Here is an 18,028-nt window from a genome sequence, read left to right as displayed (position 1 = left end):
AAGATATGTAAAATCATCTGCGTGCGCGAGCTGAAAAGCTACATTAGGTTCTTACGCATATTGGATTATATAATTTGTGTACGCAAGCAACTCAAAAGGTTTATGGTGATTTACAAATGCAGTTTGCGTATTTTACGCAGCTTATCTGGAGATCGTGAGAAGTATGAATACATTAACATCTTGTACAGATCCCCCCATTCCCCCTTCCCCTCCCATACCCCATTGATTATAGTAGAATATATCACACGAGTACCTCGCATATACAAATATACATGAGCACCTCGCGTATACAAATATACATGCACGTGCACATGCTCGCAAACGCGTCTTAGTAAAGCACTATGGTAGCCTTGACACATTCCATAAAATCACGTTCTTATCAAATATCATAAAGACAGGTTGATCAGTTTGCATACATATTTAACAATGTTGGGGAAAGTGAAGGATTTAGGTGTGTGCCATTTCACCAATGAAGAGAACAATCTGCAAAATAACGGGACGGTTAAATGTGAGCCATTATTCATGGGAACAATCGACTCGAATATCTAGACGATTGTTGATGCGGCGTTAAACAACAATCACTGAATCACTCAAAAGAAATAGATATGTTTAATTTTGAAACATCCTAAACAATACAAATATAAACCATGTCATAATTACTTATAAGCACCGCGCCAGGAAAAGTACCAGACGCCTCAATCGCTTACCCGTCAATATCATTGCAAGGAGAGAAAGGACTCCCGGTAACAGTGATGAGTACTAATTAAACATTCAAATAATGTTATACGCCACTATATCAGTTTTATTTGTAACTTGCTAATAATTTTGATTGGCTTTTTGCACATACAAAACAATTATAGAACAATACCAAGCAATATCCCCCTTTACCAACATTTACAAAGCAACACAGTGCTCAACTTAAAACTCTTCATTTTGCACATATACAATAATTATACACGAATACATAACAATTATCTACCTTTACTGATATATAAAAGAAAAACAATTTTGGATACATCATATATACAAACTTGTATATTTTTGTATATGTCATATACACAAACTTGTATATTTTTGTATATCGCATCATTCCAAACTTGTATAAGCTTTGGATATATCATCTTTCCAAAGCATATACAAGCTTGTATATATGGATGTTTTTTGCAGTGCATTGGCTTTTGGCAGGTCCCCGCCCATTTCGTGGTGTTTGGCCGTATATTCCGACCCTTCCGATGCCTGATGGGGTGTCGGTTTGGCAACGCCCCGTCTGATGTACGTGTCCACGTCGACCAGAATACACCTGTGCTGTGAGTAGAATGGTAGCTTCTCTCTTTAGCAAATTGAAATGTAATTTTAGAATCAAGGTGACTCTGAATGTCGTTCTAATTACTTCAGTTTTAATCATTTGCAAGGTGGGACACAAGTACTGACGTTGTCCTCTTGATTTGTTTTTTTGGAATGAAGTATTGTACTGAATGAGGTCGATATAATGCCAAGTCTTTTTTGGTTCCATAAGCGGAAAGTCGGTGGTTCGATCCCCAGTTGCGTCATACCACACGACGCTAAGTGCAATAATTCTCTGCAGGACGTCACGCCAGGTGAACGTTCTAATCAGCCAGCTGACTTGGTAGTTTTTGAATTCTCTTTTCAAGGAAAGCATTCGGAACAACTTATCGGTATTCTTTATTTCGAAAACTTAAACGGCAGTTCCGAAGGGAGGCTCATAAAAGAGGCTTCACTTTGTGGACTCTACTTCAATGGCATCTAATCAGAAGTAAATACTATAGAACGGGCATGTTTGTTCTTCTGTGGGTTGGCTTTTGTTTCGACTGAAATTTCTGAAATTTCAGAATCCAGTTCAACAAACGAAATTGTTTTGGAATTATTAAAATCATCAAAACCCTTTTCATAACCATGCCAAATCTCTGCTGCTCTGCAATTCCGATTACAGTATACTGATGTGTTTATGAATCAACATACCATGTGTTCGCTACATAAAGGGAGCACCCGTCACAAACGCATGCATATGCAAGTCAATTATTCACCACCTCATCTGACGTGACTCCTATTGAGGGTTTATTATATTTTGACGGGGACAGTTATCAATTAAAACCACAGAGTCCGTTCAGGCAATTGTTTCCTATCGTTTAATGTGTAACCCATAATGTGTTTCAGCAATTGAAATGTACAGATGACCAGGTGTGTAAGGTGTTGTTTGGCCGATTCCCCCGCTGTGTTACAGATCAGGCAGGTAAGTCGCACAGCGCCTCCAAATGATCGTAGCTTAACGATAGACTATATTATAATCATCTGTGTGCGTTGCCAGGATTCCAGGAACAAAAAGACCTTCTTTGATTGTTCTAAGAGTTAGGGTTAATCTTTTGCGACAAGAACTTGTTGGTACATTTGCTAGACCCTACAATCCATCTCTCCTGGTACGGAGTGTTATGGAGCCTTATATAGAGATCCAGGGCAAAAGTTGATGATGATATTGTTTTGTTACATCAATCTTTACACTTATAAGCGCAACTGGATTAGTGGAGTGACGGTAGGAGCGGGTCTGTTGAAGCGCCTTAAAAGGGCAGTTTATGATCATGTTTCTCACAACCCTTTCTTAATCATATTTGATTGTTTGTTTGGTGTTTAACGCCGCACTCAGCAATATTCCAGCTATATGACGGCGGTCTGTAAAATAATCGAATCTGGACCAGACAATCAAGTGATTAACATCATGAGCATCGATCTACGCAATTGGGATCGATGACATATATCAACCAAGTCAGCGAGCCTGACCACCCGATCCCGTTAGTCGCCTTTTACGACAAGCATTGCCGCCTAAAGAGATCGCAGTGCCGTGTACGAATATATCATTAACATGTGCTTATGAATCTATCAAATAGTGATTATACGTGAAGGAGAACGTATGCTGCCCCACTGGGAACACCCGTCACTAACACACGCAAAGGCATGTCAATTGTTCACCTAAAACACACACGGTAATGGTGCACGCCAAAATATAGAATTGCACCAAACATCACAATAGCCACTCATGCATCATATTTGGAAATTTCCTCCACATGTTGGTCGTCAAACGTGTTGAAGGCCGTACTGAGGCATTGAATGTTGTAACCCTGATCAAACAACTTTTGAACAAGAACCGAATGACGCTGTATTCATAGAAAGAGCATGCTTGATTGCATGTCAAAAGTTGTGGAATGAAGACACCAAAGGCAGGTGCTGCTGAAATAGTACTCGACATACAGGAAAACATACGTATCATCCCTCGAGGAACATAAGGCCAGTAGAGCCCCTTGGCTCAACCCTTCACAGCGAATTGCGTCGTCTTTTACTGCATGGTCACTCGTGCCCTCTCATTATAAGTACCGTGGTTTATGTTAATTATTATATTGATCACACACACACAGACACACAGACACACAGACACACACACACACACACACACACACACACACACACACACACACACACACACACACACACACACACACACACACACACACACACACACACACACACACACACACACACATACACACAGGCATGCATGACGCCATGAAATTGCAACGATATTAAACGCGACGTGTAACCACATTTCTCCTCACCTAGCTTTAAATGTTAAATGTATGTGTCACTGTTCTAACAAAACAATAGCACATCATATACAAGATTAATGGTATCGTTATGTCGCATATGTTCTCCAACATTATAAAACACGGATCTCTTGTTTGTGGCGTGATTCACAAACACAAACAGATACTATTTATGTTTCACGATACAAGTGTTTCTGCATCCATAAAATTATGTATACTGCATGCAATGTTGTAAGCGTCTACATTTCGGCCCTGCATGCAATGTGGTGAGCGTCTACATTTCGGCCCTGCATGCAATGTGGTGAGCGTCTACATTTCGGCCCTGCACGCAATGTGGTGAGCGTCTACATTTCGGCTCTGCATGCAATGTGGTAAGCGTCTACATTTCGGCTCTGCATCCAATGTGGTGAGTGTCTACATTTCGGGCCTGCATGCAATGTGGTGAGTGTCTACATTTCGGCTCTGCATGTAATGTGGTAAGCGTCTACATTTCGGCACTGCATCCAATGTGGTGAGTGTCTACATTTCGGCACTGCATCCAATGTCTTGAGTGTCGACATTTCGGCACTGCATGCAATGTCTTGAGTGTCGACATTTCGGCCCTGCATATAATGTGGTGACTGTCGACTTTTCGGCCCTGCATGCAATGTGGCGAGCGGCGACATTTCGGCTCTGCATGTAATGTGGTGAGTGTCGACATTTCGGCCCTGCATGCAATGTGGCGAGTGGCGACATTTCGGCCCTGCATGTAATGTGGTGAGTGTCGACATTTCGGCTCTGCATGCAATGTTGTGAGTGTCGACATTTTGGCCCTGCATGTAATGTGGTGACTGTGGACATTTCGGCCCTGCATGCAATGTGGCGAGTGGCGACATTTCGGCCCTGCATGCAATGTGGCGAGTGGCGACAGTTCGGCTCTGTATGCAATGTGGTGAGTGTCGACATTTTGGCCCTGCATGTAATGTGGTGAGTGTCGACATTTCGGCCCTGCATGCAATGTGGCAAGTGTCTACGTGCCCTGTCGTACTCGTCTTTGTGGATAAAAACAATACAACAGGGTGAAACCTGCCGGTTGTCAGAAATTATCTAGGGCACGAGAGGCCTATTTTAGAAGATGACAGATGGACAAAGTCAAAACCATTTGTGGAAAACTACCTCGCCATACATCATAACCAGTCACGTGGAAAACCAAGAAAAGGTATAAAGGGAGGCGTTTCGACATCCTTGCATCCCGCACTTCTCCCGCAACTGTGTCCGATCTGATCTGTCGTGAAATTGTAAGTACAGTTTTAACATGTTCAACCATTAGTATATCTTCGTAAACCATTAATAAATCTTAGTTGAGCATTAGCAAATCTTAGTAAAGCATTAGTAAGTCTTGCTTTTTTATGCTAACCATACGCACTGACAGTGTTGTCAGTTGAACAGGACATGCTCAGCCGAACACGTGCTGCCCTCACTGTTAGTTGGCGATGATAAGAGAGCGAATGAGTGAGTTAGGTTTAACGCATGTCTTAGTGTGGTAGGAAAGTGATGCACGTCTCAGATGTTTAGCACTTTGGTGAAACCGAAGAGCATGGGTATGGTGCTGACAAACCAAGAAACATAGTATTCAAAACCACAATCATAGGTTTCTGATGTGCCCAAGGGACTTCGCTCAGTACAGCGAATTGCGAATTATCTATAAGCCAATCTTGTCTGCATTGACAGTTGGCATCCTCCTTGGTCTAGTGGATGGAGCGTCCGGTGGGAGATCGGAAGGTCGGTAGTTCGATCCCTTGAGCGGGTCTTACCCATGAAAGATGGTACTTGTTAAAAGATGGTAGTTGTAGTTAACCTGCCTGGCCCTCGTCATTCAGGGGACAAAATGACAGTGGTCAACTCGGAGTCAGTATACTGTGACTGAGTTGGGTTGTCAATCTGAAAATGCAGTATGGTGTCTCAGTGGGCTAGAACTATGACACCAGCATTAGTCCGGATTATCACAAGCACACGACACCCTTCCACACACGCACACGTGCATGCACATCGCTTTATAAGTGCAATAAGCTTGAACGCGACACCTCAGTGAGGCTGACTTATATCATTATGGATTTCAATTTCTTTAATTAGTCTTCCCATGCAAAGTAACGAAATGTCGCATAGCAAGAAAAAAGAAGTCAATGCAATGATTCCAGATTGTCGATATCTATGAATTTGTCAGGTCCGTGTTTTGGAACTCGTGTCTGAGAGATGCGAATACGGGGATACTTCAAATAGTGGTGTCTGTGTTTACTGTTATAAGTGGCGGTGGGGTTGTCTTGTGGTTAAAGCGTACGTTCGTCACGCCGAAGGCCTGCGTTTGATTCCCCACATAGGTACAATATGTGAAGCCTATTTCTGGTGTCCCCCGAATTGATATTGCTGGAATATTTCTAAAAACGGCGAAAAGCCATAGTCTCACTTACTGCCATAAACTAGCATGCAGGATGAAGGAATCTAATTATACGTGATTAAATGTAAACGATGTCTTAAATATGAGTCGTTCATGTTGTTTGTCACTTGTTTGTCAATTAAATCACGGCAATGAGACGTACTTGGGGTTTGATGGCAAGTCTTGACAAGATTTTATCAGCACATGAATGATATTGAAGAGTCTTTCTTACTTCACAGCTATTTGAACAGCAGACATGAAGTTCGCCGTATTTCTCCTTGTCTTGGCATGTGTTTGCGCTGTCGCCCTAAGCGCTCCTCGTAAAAGGAGGTGCAGACGCAAAGGGGAGAACGGCAACGGCAATGGCAATGGCAACGGAGAGAACGGCAACGGCAATGGCAACGGTAAGAACGGCAACGGCAATGGCAACGGTGAGAACGGCAACGGCAATGGCAACGGTGAGAACGGCAACGGCAATGGCAACGGTGAGAACGGCAATGGAGAATGTAACGAAGGGAACAATGGTGGCAAAGCTGATGACCCGAACGGTAACGGCAATGGCAACGACAACGGTAAAGACAACGGTAACGGCAATGGCAATGACGACTCGTAACGGCAACGTTAACTGAGGTCGAACAAATACTCTTCCAGCGCATCTTTCTAAATGTAAGTTATATGAATGTGACATACACTTTGAGTTAACTGTTTTTTGTAAATAAACGCGACGAACCTTTTCCATAAACTTGTTGAATTTATATTTCTTACCTTTGAAATGACATGCCGGCAAAGCAGCAATTTATATTTAAATAAGCATGGATGCATTGAACACATGCACAATTCACGCCAGAGGGTATATGGGCAACATTGATTCTCATCATGTCGGTTCGAAAGGCTAAATTGTACTGGTACATGCGATGGCACAAAGTGGTCAGAGCATGTACCATTATGCAATCAGTATCCATTATCCATTATCTCAACTCCTATACCTGTTGGGGATGTTGCAAACATAACGGACTGACCAGTCCTCAATGAAAATTGAGGCTAAAGAACTTTTTTTGTTAAAAACCCAAACATCTTGTAACAATGTTTTTTTTGTCAACAGTCTGAAGCATAATACAATTTTGAAACATATTATGGGATAATTCTCCCCTCCCCTTCCCCCTCCCCCTCCCCCATTAAATGGTTCATTAAATCATGTAATAAGCAAATATGCAGCCCTATCACGGTGGCTTGTGAGTAATCGAGTCTGTTTTACCGGTGGTCGATAGAATGAAGGCTTAACGGTGTACCAAGACGAGAATATCAGTTTTATATTGGGGTTAGAAATCTAACCATTATACCACCACACATCCAGTGTGGTCCTCAGATACGTTCTGATGATGTACGGGCGGATAACGTACAAATTATATAAACGTATGCTTTTACTTTCAGGTGAAGCAGTTTCCCATCGAACGTAATCAAGAATGAATGTCCTGCAATCTTGAATAAATACTTTTCCCTATCTTTCAATCTTTGTCGACAATGCTTTTGTTGTTAATTATTGAGAGCTATGACGCTTAATAGATGTTTGACGATAGGTCCGGCCATTAACTGATATTCGGAGAAATTATTATGGCGATATCTTCATCATTTTGTCAGATAAGGATAGCTGAGATCGGCGTTAAACAACAAACAAACAAAACAAAAAGGACAAGGAGAGTTGAAGGTTCGTGGATTCTGAGAGATTTTCTAGCATCGGTTAAGTTGGAAAAACACAAACAATTGTTTGTGGAGTAAATTATTTAGATCGGGGCTCTCGACGAAAGTGAAAGTTTAAAACCGTAACACTCGTATTGAAATCAGCTGCCACGCGCAACACAGTGTCCTATCAAAAAACCAATAGGAGAGGAAATGCCTTGGCTAGACATCATATTGGTCAGTTATCAGCTTTAGATGTCCAGTGGTATTATAACCGCAGGTCTAAATCAATACTATTGACATCATTTCTCCCCCTTTGTGGGGGAACGGTTGGCCAGGTCGTCTAAGGTTTGTCAGTACCATACCAATACTCATGGGTTTCATCAAAGTGGTAATTTAAAACGTCTGAGGCCTGTATCACTTATACCGTTATATAAACGGCATACTGTTCAAAGCGGCGTTAAATCCATTCACTCACTTACGCAATTCAAACACAACCTGATACATTAAATACACGTCTATCTGTAATAGTAATCGGGCATGTCCACCTTGGACATTTGAGAATTCTTTCAATTGTTGGGGATTCATGGAAGAATAAGCCACAACAGGGCTTTCCCCCCACATTACACGGAAGCTGACAGGGCGTGATGTAACTGCATTAAGCCCAGCTCACTCACTCTCCACTTTTGTAGATTTAAGGTTCCCAGTATCAAATGTTGTCACACATGATAACTTTCAAAGGATTGTGGCCACTTGCTATCAGGTCAATCAGTTTATTTCGTAAAGAGGCATGCATATTTCATACCGTAAAGCGCATGATAGCAACAGATTATAATCTCATTTAGAAATGGATTTGTACATTCATGTTGTTGTGTATTAGGATACAAATAAGTAAATTTAGCTAAAAAGAGTGTGAAATCTATTTTCAAGAGGGGGCAGGGGTGGCCCCGTCGTCCAAGGCGCCGCAATTCGCTGTGCAGATTTGCGTCCCTTGGACACACCATAAACCTATGACTGTGGGTTCGAATCCCGGTTCGTCCAGATTATGTTTCTATGTTTTTTATCACCATACCCGTGCTCGTGGCTTTCACCGAAGTGGTAAAGGTCTGAGACCCGCGTCACCTCGTGGCTTTCCTCCCACAATAAGCTGATACGTCGTAGTACAACTGGAAGTCTGTTCAAAGCGGCGTTAAACTATACTCACTCACTCACTCACTCACTCACTCACTCACTCACTCACTCACTCACTCACTCACTCACTCACTGACTGACTGACTGACTGACTGACTGACTGACTGACTGACGCACGCACGCACGCACGCACGCACGCACGCACGCACTCACGCACTCACGCACTCACTCACTCACTCACTCACTCACTCACTCACTCACTTGTCATTTCCGTGTTCTCTGTTATTAACATCGTGGCCAACAATGCCGATCCGATAAATGTGAGCGCTATGACATGGTTGTCACATTTGTTATTGCCATAACCAAAGCTTTCCCTTTTCCATTGTCATTATAATATACTCATCTGTGTGCGTTGCCAGGATTCCAGGAACAAAAAGACCTTCTTTGATTGTTCAAAGAGTTAGGGTTGATCTTTTGCGACAAGAATTTGTTGGTACATTTGCTAGACCCTACAATCCATCTCTCCTGGTACGAAGTGTTATGGAGCTTTATATAGAGATCAAGGGCAAAAGTTGATAGTGATATTGTTTTGTTACATCAATCTTTACACTTATAAGCGCAACTTGATTAGTGAAGTGACGGTAGGAGCGGGTCTGTTGAAGCGCCTTAAAAGGGCAGTTTATGATCATGTTTCTCACAACCCTTTCTTAATCATATTTGTTTGTTTGTTTGTTGTTTAACGCCGCACTCAGCAATATTCCAGCTATATGACGGCGGTCTGGATTATTAAATCTGGACCAGACAATCAAGTGATTGACATCATGAGCATCGATCTACGCAATTGGGATCGATGACATGTATCAACCAAGTCAGCGAGCCTGACCACCCGATCCCGTTAGTCGCCTTTTACGACAAGCATTGCCGCCTAAAGAGATCGCAGTGCCGTGTACGAATATATCATTAACATGTGCTTATGAATCTATCAAATAGTGATTATACGTGAAGGAGAACGTATGCTGCCCCACGGGGAACACCCGTCACTAACACACGCAAAGGCATGTCAATTGTTCACCTAAAACACACACGGTAATGGTGCACGCCAAAATATAGAATTGCACAAAACATCACAATAGCCACTCATGCATCATATTTGGAAATTTCCTCCACGTGTTGGTTGTAAAACGTGTTGAAGGCCGTACTGAGGCATTGAATGTTGTAACCCTGATCACACAACTTTTGAACAAGAACCGAATGACGCTGTATTCATAGAAAGAGCATGCTTGATTGCATGTCAAAAGTTGTGGAATGAAGACACCAAAGGCAGGTGCTGCTGAAATAGTACTCGACATACAGGAAAACATGCGTATCATCCCTCGAGGAACATAAGGCCAGAAGAGCCCCTTGGCTCAACCCTTCACAACGAATTGTGTCGTCTTTTACTGCATGGTCACTCGTGCCCTCTCATTATAAGAACCGTGGTTTATGTTAATTATTATATTTATCATTATGTTACTTATTAACTGTCATGTACTAAAACCATACACATGGCGTGATTCACAAACACAAAAAGATAATATTTATGTATAACGATACAAGTGTTTCTGCATCCATAAACTTATGTATACTGCGCATTGCATGACAGTCAAACAACTTGTTGATCAACCAGCAAACCACGACATGCTCCTGGCAATGGTAATAGTAATTCACATGCATAAAATATGCATATTGAGCGTGACGCATCATGGGTAATCATGGGTGTGTGTTGATCCTGTCTTTTGTGACGTCCCAAAGCAGGTTCTGCATGGAGTTAAAGAGATAAAATATGACATATTGTGTATGATAAATGAGAACTAGGTCAGGCATGACATTACATGTGTGTCTATATAATAAGAGAGTGGACGGTCATCAGGAAACGTTACCACACAAGAATATAATATTCGTTAACACCACTGGTCTGATGTAAGTATAACAATTGTCATTCTTTGTGCATTTATTACTTCTCAAGTCAATGTCGCACGAGTTATGATTATTACATACAAGGAACAAACATTTTTTATAAGGAAGAGAATTAATTGATGCCAACCTCTTTATTATGAGGAACAAAACGTTTGGGAGTTTATACTTACTCCTTCATCGGGTGAATAAATGCTATGAAGCAGAGAACTGTAAAGGGTTGGATACCACTTATCGATTACTAATCACCTGTTAGCGTCAATTAACTATTGCCGTCCCTTGTTAAGTTTCCACCTTCGTTACCTTTTTACTTTTGTTGTTCTTACAGGTACATACATATGTACCAAAAGCCGTTGAAAGATGGCACTTGTTATTACCCTGCCTGGCGCTCGGCATTAAGGGACTAAAACAAGGAATGGCCAGCTCGGAGTCAGTATACTGTGTCTGAGTGGGGTATTTATGTTAAACTGCGGCATGGTATCTCAGTAGGCTAGCACTATAAAATCGGCATTTATTCCGGACTAGTACAAGCAGCCACACACACGCGTGCATGCACCTCACAATAAGTGCAATAATTTTGAACGCGACATTAAACCCCCATTTCACCCCACCTCAACACAATTGGCCCATAACGATCCAACACATTTTAAGACTATTTAATCTGCTAATTTTTAATTGTTTTCAGATTCACTATGACATCACACGGTACAGTACCGTTTACCATTCTTACGTGTGTCAGCGTTGCTCTAGTGTCTGGCGACGATGCATCAATGACGACAATGCCATCTTCTGTGGACACGCCCATCCCAATTCCGATCATGGACTGGCAAGGTAGATAACAGTAAATGTAGACTTTGATAGGCATTTAGAAGTTGGAAGAACATGAATATATGACACATATAGCAACTCCCTTTTTCTTTGTACGACGTTTCAGAGCTACTTCTTGCTCCTTCATCGGCGAAGTAGCTCCTACAAACGCTGTTTCTCCTATACAAATATGTAATCTGTCTGGTAATATTATTTATCAGCCTGTACTACGGATGAAATCGACTGATTTGCTTTTTTATATTGTGCCAGGAGGTACTAATTGTTTTCGAACATTCGATTTGATCATTTGTAGTGATGTGTTCTTTCTGTATATAAGTAATGACTTCAGAACCATTGGCTTTTGGCAGATCCCGGCCCATTTCGTGGTTTGGCCGTGTATTCCGACCCTCCCGATGCCTGATGGGGTGTCGGTTTGGCAACGCCCCGTCTGACTGTACGTGTCCACGTCGACCAGAATATACCTGTGCTGTGAGTAGAATGGTAGCTTCTCTCTTTTGCAAAATGAAACGTAATTTTAGAATCAAGGTGACACACTTACTCTGAATGTCGTTCTATTTACTTCATTTTTAATCATTTGCAAGGTGGGACACACATACTGACGTTGTCCTCTGGGTTTGTTTTGTTGGAATGAAGTATTGTACTGAAAGAGGTCGATCTTAAGTTATGATTGTTAATTGTTATTGTTATTTGTGGTATTATCGGGAACCCCTGCCGTTCATACCACACGTAACACTAATGCCAAGTCTTTTTTGGTTCCATAAGCGGAAAGTCGGTGGTTCGATCCCCAGTTGCGTCATACAACACGACGCTAAGTGCAATAATTTTAATGTGACAACCCATCTGCAGGAGGTCACGCCAGGTGAACGTTCTAATCAGCCAGCTGACTTGGCAAATTTTGAATTCTCGTTTCAAGAGAAGCATCCGGTACAGCTTATCGGTATTCTGTATTTCGAAAACTGAAACGGCAGTTCCGAAGGGAGACTAATAAAAGAGGCTTCACTTTGTGGACTCTACTTCAATGGCATCTAATCAGAAGGAAGTACTATAGAGCAGGCATATTTGTTCTTCTGTGGGTTGGCTTTTGTTTCGACTGAAATTTCTGAAATTTCAGAATCCAGGTCAACGAACGAAATTGTTTTGGAATTATTAAAAGCATCAAAACCCTTTTCATAACCATGCCAAATCTCTGCTGCTCTGCGATTCCGACTACAGTATACTGATGTGTTTATGAATCAATATACCATGTGTTCGCTACATAAAGGGAGCACCCGTCACAAACGCAAGCATATGCAAGTCAATTATTCACCACCTCACCTGACGTGACTCCTATTGAGGGTTTATTATATTTTGACGGGGACAGTTATCAATAAGAACCACAGAGTCCGTTCAGGCAATGGTTTCATATCGTTTAATGTGTAACCCATAATGTGTTTCAGCAATTGAAATGTACAGATGACAAGGTGTGTAAGGTGTTGTTTGGCCGATTCCCCCGCTGTGTTAGAGAACAGGGAGGTAAGTCGCACAGCGTCTCCAAATGATCGTAGCTTAACGATAGTATTATTCATCACATACGTTTACAAATCTGCACTGTTACTGTCGTCTTATTAAAATCTTAATGCCTACACAGGGCCCTGTCATGCAATAGAGACGTTAAAAACGATTTAAATGAAATATATATATTGCCAATGCAAGAGAATATCCACTCTAGATTATCCTCCGAAACAGATTCCATTTGGCGTAATGGGCAAAATAGCTGTGAAAATTATATGAATGGCCTACTGGAAATCAGTGATGACACCAGGTGTTGGCGAAGAGGGTGAGCATCTCCTGCCCTAACACATTGAACACCGCAAAAAACCTGATCATGTGCCTGGACACCACGCCTATATTTCTGAAAAGAATATTTTTTCTCTACCCATGATTCCAGAGCTTGGACCGGTTATATCCGGATTGATAGATTGATAAGAATATTATTGAATTTTCAAACTTCATTTATCTGATCTCACAACTGTACGAAGCACAATTTCCTAACCATAAGGCATAACGTACCGTTGTTGTGTTACATATATTTTGCAGGATTTGTAGGGTTTGTTACATGCTGGTATTGTCATTGTTTGTACGTGCTTGTCATTCCATTCCCTTTGACGATCCGAGTTAGAATTGGTCTTCAGTAACTCATGCGACTAACGATTTTGGATGGGCAGGCTCGTTGACTTGGTTGATGCATGTCATCGCATCCCAACTGCGTAGACCAATGCTCATGATGTCAAGTACTGAATTGTCTGGTTGCGATTATTTTCAGACCGCCGTTATATAGCTGTAATATTGCTGAGTGCGGCGTTAAACAACAAACAAACATTTCAATCACTATGGTTGAGTTCTCTGCATGAAAGAAATGTTTGAAACTCTTCTGCTGTTATGCGCCGTGCAATTGTTGGGATATTGCCGAAAGCGGCGTACAATCATGCTCATCCAATCACACTTCACAAATTAAAGGTATTGCAATAACAAGTGTTTGAATGACCACGTGTTTGGTTTCATTGTATACTTTAGTGTGGAAGAGTTTTTCTAAATTTGAGAAAAATGATATTTGTATTGCAGTGAACATACCACTTGATATTTCACTGCAGTAAACATAACACTTTGACGTAGCTGTTGTCGTACAAGAGTTATCTCCCCGCTAAGTGTCTCCCGATATTGTAACTGTCTGGCCCGTACATAAACTGTTGACTTCTTTTTTTACGTTAGTTCCACATCGACAATGCAAAATATAAAGAGATGGTCATTTATGGAGTTAATATCGCTTCTTGCCCTTTGTTATTCTCTTGAAAATGTTTTCTTATTAACTGTACATTTCTCATTTAACTCGTCAATGGAGACTCGTCTCGCAAAGCGCCATTTTTGTAACTCGACCAGCGTGTATTCCTTCGCTTCCAACAACTTTCTCGTAGGTTTCAAGAACAATTTTAGTTGAAGTTGATTTTGTATTTGATCATATCCAAATGTACGATAAATAATGCAAACTCAGAACTACTTTTGAAGTCGCAATAACAAGGGGTGGTGAAACGCCGCTGTTGGTTAGATAGAGTGAATTTACATGTTTCAACGTCTTACATTTGCAATGACAAAAATAATCCGGTAGACAACTACACAATAAGTATATAAGACATAGGTTATTCCATTGTCTCGTCAAATATTATGTTTCTCTCATCTTGTAACGGGGGAAAGGAGAGTATCTACTTTCCCACATCACTCGATGAGAGAAACATGATATTTCATTCGACACAAGAAATTTCCTCTTTTTATACACCTGTAGTTTGCGAACTGAGCAAGGACGCAGGGACATGTTCAGAGCTGGTGCACCGTTTCTACTACAACAAAGCCACCCGAAGGTGCGAGGAGTTCCACTATGGCGGCTGCGGGGGAAACGAAAACAACTTCCGGAACAAGAGGGCGTGTATGAGAACCTGTAGGAAGAGAGGCGCCTTCTTTAACAGACCTTAACATTGTAACTGTAGTAAATCCATGCTTTACTTGAATTCCATGTAGACCAGAGCCATATTGTCGTATCCACATAAAGTTGATCACACGTCATGCATCATTGCCAAAAATTGAAAAATAACTTGAGTATTGTCTTGAATATTGTCCATCAATCGTTTTACAATAAAATGTGTTAATTTTGCATAGTTTTTTCTTTTTTTTAAATGCCTCATGATCAATACGCTGTGCTTATTGAATATGTTCGAATCATGATCTTGTGTTTTGGGCACCAACACCTCTAAGTACGTCAATGTTTACGAGCTTTTCCATAAGGCCAAAGGATATAAATATCTTGTTTTCTCAGTATTGTGTGAAATATGCTGTAGGTTGGACAGATATATTATTTATTTTGAGATTCATTGTTTTGATCACAATATTTTCACCATTGAAGATCCGGTTTTCAATTGGTCTTCAACAACCCATACAGGTCGTAAGAGGTGGCTAACATAACTGGATCGGGTGGTCAGGCTCAGTTACTTGGTTGATGCATGCCATCACATCCCAACGGCGCAGATCGATGTTCATGATGTCAATCACTGTATTGTCTTGTTCAGATTCGATTATTAACAGACTGTCCTCACATTGCTGGAATATTGCGTTAAACAAACAAATAAACAGACAAACAAACAAAACTAATTTTTTCATAAAATTATATAACTTTAGTTCTCCATGAAGCCTTGTGGTATAAAGCGCAATAATCCGCTCTCAATGTTGCATCCCTTCGTCGTGCTATGATCCGCCGATTGTGAATTCAAATCACAGATTCGCCAAGATATTAATCCTTGAATCGATCCGACAGGCCCAGGCCCATATTGAAACAAAGTCTGATCTCAAGCCAAAAAAAACCCTTCCTCCCTCTTATTTACAAGGAAAAAAAGTGAATATGAAATCTTTCCAACTTCTACGAACGCCGACATTTCTGTCATTTGTGCCGTGTCACCTAGGTTGAGTGATGGCTGGAGCAGTTTGAAACGTCTTTCTGGTGAACATTTATGTCCTCTTCCAGTTCGTCAGCGAAGGTACATACGCGTGATATGTTTGAAATGGAAAAAACACAACAACGTTAATGAATGTTGTCTGTTCGGAGGCTCGACGACCAAACTGTATGTGTTGGCCGACACTTTGGAATAATGTACACAACGGTGTCCGTCTGGGAGCGCCAAATGTGATTTTTAAGAGGACAACTCTTCGTAGCGTTCCCGGAACCAGTGAGGGCTCAGACACGGTTCATTGACACAACATTTACCGCTCCCGGTACCAGGAAAATAAAACGAGAACAGAAGAAGTACCGCTAATCAGTTCCATTACCGTATTTATGCATGTTAAGTTAAAATGTTTTAAATTTTAAAATGTACATATTCCTATCAATGTTCAGTAACGATGAAGTAGTTCCGATAAATGGACTGTATAGTCAGTGTCAGACAGATGGTGGCTGACCAGGTCCTCCTTCAATGACCCGGGGTGGGCGTCGATCTGGCGGTAACGACGCTTACGAGGAGGTTCAGAGGGGTTGCCGACCATGCCAAGGATGCTGACTTTGGTGTTGGACTGCTCTCTCTGGACAGCTGCACCACCTCGCAGATGTTGGAGTGGCTCTTCCTGGCTAGATGGTTGGTCATGTGGTGCCACTCTTCAAGGTTGTGAGTCCGATGATCAGAGTTGCCAAAGTGGTTCTAGATGCCTCAGCTCCTTTCAACCCAAGATGTTGTGACATAGTATATGCAGGCGATAATGTATCGGCAATCGTCTCCAACCACACATCTACCAGTGGCCCAAGGGACCGGGCAGCGGCACGCCTAACAACCTTCACCTAAATACCTTATATGTTTTTATTTTAATATATTTCTATCTTCTAGAGTAACGTAATAATAAAGTGTACAAGAGGAACGATGCTGCACCGTACTCAGCTCTAAAGATATACTAGAAAGAGTACTAGAAAGGGTGACGTTACCGCCTATGTTCACACATTTACTTATATACGACACAAGGAGGACGCATATTTGCTCACTTCAATGCATAATACTGAAAGTAAGCCCTGAAAGAGTGAGTTAAATATTCACGTCACGTCGGCAATATTTCAGCCATAGTGTGACTTGAACAAGTTGTACAAACCCATGCTGGATCGGGTGGTGAGGATCAGTGACTTTGTTGATGCATGTCATCATATACCAATTGCGCAGATCGATGTTCATGATGTCAATCATTATATTGTCTTGTCCAGACTCGATTATTTACAGACTGCCCTCACATAGCTGGAATATTACGTTAAACATAAAACAAACCCAAAACAACCAAAACTAATATTTTCATAAAAGTATATAACATTATTTCTCGGCGAAGCCTTGTGGTATAAAGCCAATAATCCGCTGTCGAGAGTTGCATCCCTTCGCCGTGCTATGATCTGCTGATTGTGAATTCGAATCACAGATTCGCCAAGATATAAATCCTTGTATCGATCTGTCAGGCACAGACCCATGGATATTGACATTGAAACAAACGCTGATTTTAAGCTAAAATCCCCTTACCCCTCTTATTTACAAGGAAATAAGTGAATATGAACGCCGACATTTCTGTCTTTCAAGCTCTGACACTTGTGCTGTGTCGCCAGGGTTGAGTGATGGCTGGTGAGTAATACAGGGATGTCTGACTCAAGCAAACTTGACAAACCGAATTAAAGTCAGACTTGTTCTGTCTTGACAGTAATCTGCAGTCAAACATAACCTGGAGGTTGATTTATAGCCTGATTGGCCAATGAGAACCGCCTTCTGGCATAGGACTCTAGGCAGATTTTTAAAATATTCAAACATGTGATGTTTTCCCATAATTACTATGATGAATATCAGCATTTATTCAAAATTGAAATTTAACATGCTCA

The 18,028-nt window shown here is 41.4% G+C and overlaps 2 protein-coding genes across 3 annotated transcripts; both read left to right on the top strand.

The window, feature by feature from the left end:
* The first annotated feature begins 4,734 nt into the window (after window positions 1-4,734).
* LOC125376744 (aspartate and glycine-rich protein-like) lies at window positions 4,735-7,533 on the top strand. 2 transcript variants are annotated; one of them, XM_048388532.1, is made up of 3 exons: window positions 4,735-4,888; window positions 6,264-6,690; window positions 7,456-7,533. In XM_048388532.1, the coding sequence occupies exon 2, from the start codon at window positions 6,281-6,283 to the stop codon at window positions 6,635-6,637; it is 357 nt and encodes a 118-aa protein (XP_048244489.1). In that variant the 5' UTR covers window positions 4,735-4,888; window positions 6,264-6,280; the 3' UTR covers window positions 6,638-6,690; window positions 7,456-7,533. The 2 variants fall into 2 exon arrangements, with proteins under 2 accessions (XP_048244489.1, XP_048244490.1); XM_048388533.1 differs by lacking the exon at window positions 4,735-4,888 and adding an exon at window positions 5,242-5,372.
* Window positions 7,534-10,697: 3,164 nt separating this feature from the next.
* On the top strand, window positions 10,698-15,295 carry LOC124152439 (kappaPI-actitoxin-Ael3a-like). Its single transcript, XM_046525374.2, has 5 exons — window positions 10,698-10,791; window positions 11,471-11,616; window positions 11,961-12,081; window positions 13,050-13,125; window positions 14,930-15,295. Exons 3-5 carry the CDS (start codon window positions 12,013-12,015, stop codon window positions 15,115-15,117), a joined length of 333 nt encoding a protein of 110 aa, XP_046381330.2. The 5' UTR covers window positions 10,698-10,791; window positions 11,471-11,616; window positions 11,961-12,012; the 3' UTR covers window positions 15,118-15,295.
* The last annotated feature ends 2,733 nt before the right edge of the window (window positions 15,296-18,028 follow it).

Source organism: Haliotis rufescens, unplaced genomic scaffold (genome assembly GCF_023055435.1).
Source record: "Haliotis rufescens isolate VD_foot unplaced genomic scaffold, xgHalRufe1.0.p SCAF_73, whole genome shotgun sequence".
Classification (NCBI taxonomy): domain Eukaryota; kingdom Metazoa; phylum Mollusca; class Gastropoda; order Lepetellida; family Haliotidae; genus Haliotis; species Haliotis rufescens.
Note: the sequence above shows the minus strand (reverse complement) of the source record. Positions and strands in the feature narration are given on the sequence as shown.

Excerpts from the sequence above, each read along its gene's own strand:
- LOC124152439 (XM_046525374.2), top strand. The coding sequence starts at position 12,013 with ATGGGGTGTCGGTTTGGCAACGCCCCGTCTGACTGTACGTGTCCACGT. Across the intron at positions 12,082-13,049 it reads GACCAGAATATACCTGTGCT|CAATTGAAATGTACAGATGA; the intron begins GTGAGTAGAATG and ends AATGTGTTTCAG. Across the intron at positions 13,126-14,929 it reads CTGTGTTAGAGAACAGGGAG|TTTGCGAACTGAGCAAGGAC; the intron begins GTAAGTCGCACA and ends ATACACCTGTAG.
- LOC125376744 (XM_048388532.1), top strand. The coding sequence starts at position 6,281 with ATGAAGTTCGCCGTATTTCTCCTTGTCTTGGCATGTGTTTGCGCTGTC.